At 33.6% G+C, this 4,106-nt stretch overlaps 1 protein-coding gene across 6 annotated transcripts; it reads left to right on the forward strand.

Moving 5' to 3' along the window:
* Positions 1-635: 635 nt before the first annotated feature.
* LOC131620596 (F-box protein At3g59150-like) lies at positions 636-3,845 on the forward strand. Of its 6 annotated transcripts, none has more exons than XM_058891723.1 (4): positions 639-1,134; positions 1,213-2,213; positions 2,334-2,506; positions 3,551-3,845. In XM_058891723.1, exons 2-4 carry the CDS (start codon positions 1,227-1,229, stop codon positions 3,594-3,596), a joined length of 1,206 nt encoding a protein of 401 aa, XP_058747706.1. In that variant the 5' UTR covers positions 639-1,134; positions 1,213-1,226; the 3' UTR covers positions 3,597-3,845. The 6 variants fall into 6 exon arrangements, with proteins under 6 accessions (XP_058747709.1, XP_058747706.1, XP_058747707.1 ...); XM_058891724.1 differs by having other exon boundaries at positions 639-1,022; positions 1,210-2,213; XM_058891725.1 differs by having other exon boundaries at positions 639-1,022.
* Positions 3,846-4,106: the final 261 nt, after the last annotated feature.

Below are 4,106 nucleotides of genomic sequence, written 5' to 3' on the forward strand. Positions count from 1 at the left end.
AAATGGGTGGGGGGTACCTGCAAGGGAGACGTTGATGACCAATCCTACAAGGAGGGATTTTTCGTGGACACGCGCGGGGAAAGTAGCTATTGGGGAGACACGAGGGGGTGTCCTTGTACGACACCTACTACTAGGACAACCTCACTATCCTCACATGTCGGGCAGATGTCCTTCGGGTCTTTCCCCTAATAGCCCTAAATTGGGGCTTGGACTATGCATTGGGCCAAGTGTCAGCCCGATTCAAAATAGATTCTGTCGATCTCAACTATCACAATTAGTTATTTATTATTTAAAGTTAAATTAATTTTAATAAAAAAAACACTTTAATACTATTTAGATTAGATTTTAAGTGCATAAATATTTTTTATTAATAAATATATAGATAGGTCTGAAAAAATATCGCTAATTTGAATTTAAATATTTATTTATTTATAATTATTTATTATTTAGTAGATATATAGATAGGTCTGACAAAATATTTTTAAATATTTATTTATTTTCAGTATTTTTAAAAATAATTTATATTAAAATTCAAAATCTAGAAAAGATAGAGAGTACTTTTAGGCAAATTTTACGATTAGATCAATCTTGTACACCAGATTCTGCCACATGCCCACGTGTGCTATGTGCGCTCTCTATTTATTTTAAAAAATTTAGATTACACAATTATCAATCCCAAAACGCAAAAAAGCCTTTGTCTTGCTCCAGTTTCCGCCGTCGTCCTTATCTCCGGCGCTCTGTTGACCTGCGTGAAACCGTCGGTCTATACCTCTCCGTGAAACTGCAAACCATATATCGATTGTCAATCTGTGCTTCTCTCCGTGAAACTACAAACCATAGATCGATTGTCAATCTGTGCTTCTCTCCGTGAAACTGCAAACCATAGATCGGTTGTTGATCTGTGCTTCTCTCCGTGAAACTGCAAACCATAGATCGGATGTTGATCTGTGTTTTTCTCCGTCAAATTGCAAAGTATATGTTGGCTGTCGATCTGTGCTTCTCCGTCTAATTGCAAACCATAGGTTGGTCGTAGATCTGTGCTTTTCCGTCAAATTACAAACCTTGGGTTGGTCGTCGATCTCCGTCAAATTGCAAACCATTGGTTGGTGATCGAGAGATTGTAGCCGCTATATCGTAAGGTTTTTGCAAAGGTTTATATTTATTTATTTATTTATTTATTTATTTATCAGTTTGGTTGTATTTGAGTAGCAGCAAAATTGTTTACGATGAAAAGGAGACGAAATTGTGACGGCAAAGACAGAACCAGTGGTTTAACTGATTGTCTTTCACTTCAAAGAAGAAGACGGAATTATGACGGTGATGGTAAAGACAGAATCAGTGCTTTACCTGATTGTATTTTACTTAAAATATTATCGCATTTGAAGACGAAGCAAGCTATTCAAACGTCCTTCATCTCCCCTCGATGGAAGAATCTCTGGAAACATATTCCCGTTCTTTCTTTCAATTATACTCGCTACGGATCTCTGGAGAAATTCACTAGATTTGTTTCTCAATGTTTGTCTCTTCGCGATGATAAAGCCTCTCTACAAGCTCTCAATTTTGAGTGCCGCGAATTTATCAAGCCTCACTTGCTCAAAAGGATTATGAAATACGTATTTTCACACAATGTCCAACAATTACATATGGCCGTGGCATGTAATATTCTACACTTCCCACTTTGCAACTTTCCATGTCATACTTTAACCTCTCTTAGACTTACTTCGAGCAAACAGCGGTCATTATTTCCAAATTCTCTTGCATTACCTGCATTAACCCATCTGTCTATTGAATTATTTGCCTTTCACTGCACTAGTGATGATGACTATGCCGAGCCCTTTTCTGTTTTTAAGAGTTTGAATACTTTGATCATTCATTATTGTGAAGTTTTTAATGAACGGAACCCTTGTGAAGAAAACCTCTTCATATCAAGTGTGTCACTTGTTAATTTAACAATATCATTGTCTAGCCACCCTCACAAATTCAAGTTATCTACCCCAAATCTTTGTAGCTTTGATTTCTTCGGTGATCCTTTACAAAATCTATGTGGCCGCAATAGCAATAGCAATAACAATACCAATTTCTCTTCTATTAAACACGTAAAGATTAGCGTACCATTTTCAACTGCTGGCGAAGAATTTCCTTCGATTCTATTCAATTGGCTAGTTGAGCTTGCCCTTATGGAATCATTGACAATCTCTTTAAAGACTCTTCAGGTATTTTAATTTGGTTTGCTTCAAATTTAGGGCTTTCATTTTTTTATTACTAGAGACGTGTTTTTATTTTAACATGCCTCTTAAATTGATCTTAATTCACCTACATTACTCGTTGCTTAGATTCTCAACTTAATTCCTGAATCATGGAAGATTGATTTCCATTATTTACATAACTTGAAGTTACTGAAAATAGACGCAAGTCAATATCATCTTTCATCCTTGCCGGATGGAATAGGAGACTTTTTGCTTCAAAATGCACCGTCAGCTAAAAAAGTCATCAAATGTTTGCCAAGGTAAATGTGCATTCAACTTTTAAATACAATTGTTTAATTTAGCTTTTGCTTTATTTGTTTTGGTTTCCCTTAGACTATGTTTGGGAGTTTGGAGGAGAAGGAAGGGGAGGGTTTTGAAAAATAAGAAGAATTAGGTGAAAAGGATAAAAAGATTTTGGGTAGGATGGTTTTGGAGGGTTTGAGTTTATTCATAACACCAAAAACCCCATAAAATGGGGGAACTCAAAAATTTTCCAAATATATTTTAGGAGGGTTTTGGAGGGTTTTGAAAGGTTTACATAAATTTTCCAAATATATTTTAGGTTGTTATAGTATTCTAAAAATTAAAAATTTAATAATGATAATGACTCTTTTATCATTCTAAACACAATCATTTTTTCAAAAAATGTCAAAAAAATTTCAATATTTTTTTAAAATTTTATTTTTGGAAGCCTTCCCCTCCCCTCCAAACTCCCAAACATAGCCTTAGTCTCTAACATACTATGAATAATGTTTTTGTTTCACTTAGTCTCTCTTGTTATAACTTAGTACAAGGGAATAAATTACAAGTCATTTGGGTTTTAGACATGACTGGATCTAATCTCAAATTAAGTGAATGCTCTATAGTTAGGATTAAAATTAAATGGAAGTTTATGTTGGTTTGTAGTTTTTTTTTTTACTTTTAAAATCAATGGAAGATGAAATCAAGAGGATTATTGTGTGATATCACTCTAATAGGAAAACAACCAATATAGAAGATTAAAGAGAAACGAAAATAAAGGACAATGAAGACAATTGAACTTTGTTAACACACTTCAATGGTGCTAGACTATAGAGCATTTACCGTTCCTTTTATTTTTTATTTTTTATATCTTATGAAATAGGGTTGCAGTTTTTCAAGAAATATACTATATAATATCTATCAAAAATAATCTCCACAATATGGACATACTGAATGCTGGTTTTTACTGCAAGTAGTTTTTTTTTTTTTTTTTTGCAATACACCTTATTAGTTTTGATATAGTCTCACTAATTTCTTGCATATATTGCCTCTATATTTTACAGACCTGGCTGGAGCACTCTTAATATAAAGAGATTAGAACAAGCGTGATCACGACATAGATCTTTCCATGGCTAGATGCATTATTAAAATTTATTTATTTTCCCTGCAATGTACTTAATTATTGTTTTTTATTTTGTTTATTATGAGTATTTATATGTTTTCAACTTTGAACATTTTTGGGTCATGTGTAAGATCATTCTAAGTTGAATTTGGATGGAACTGGAAGTGGGTGCTATTTATACCAGGGGAGGTTACATAATTACTGAGATAAAAATCAAATTCGAACCGAATTTCAAATCCTTAACATCTTCACCATCTAGGTTATGTAGGTTTTGATTTGTAAAATTAGCTGATAGTTTATAACTAGTAGCGGGTGACTGATAGTCGATAAGTTAACATGAATGTTTGGTAAATTACTCACCTCCCATGAGATAAGATATTCGTAAATTATACTAACACCCCCTCTAGTTTATAACTAAACATTAATCTCTTTTATTTTGATCTAAAGTGGCAAACACCTCCCTTCCTTTTAACACTCTTATCTCTCAGGTAGTTAAT

The sequence above is a fragment of the Vicia villosa genome, linkage group LG7, assembly GCF_029867415.1.
Source record: "Vicia villosa cultivar HV-30 ecotype Madison, WI linkage group LG7, Vvil1.0, whole genome shotgun sequence".
Taxonomy (NCBI): Eukaryota; Viridiplantae; Streptophyta; class Magnoliopsida; order Fabales; family Fabaceae; genus Vicia; species Vicia villosa.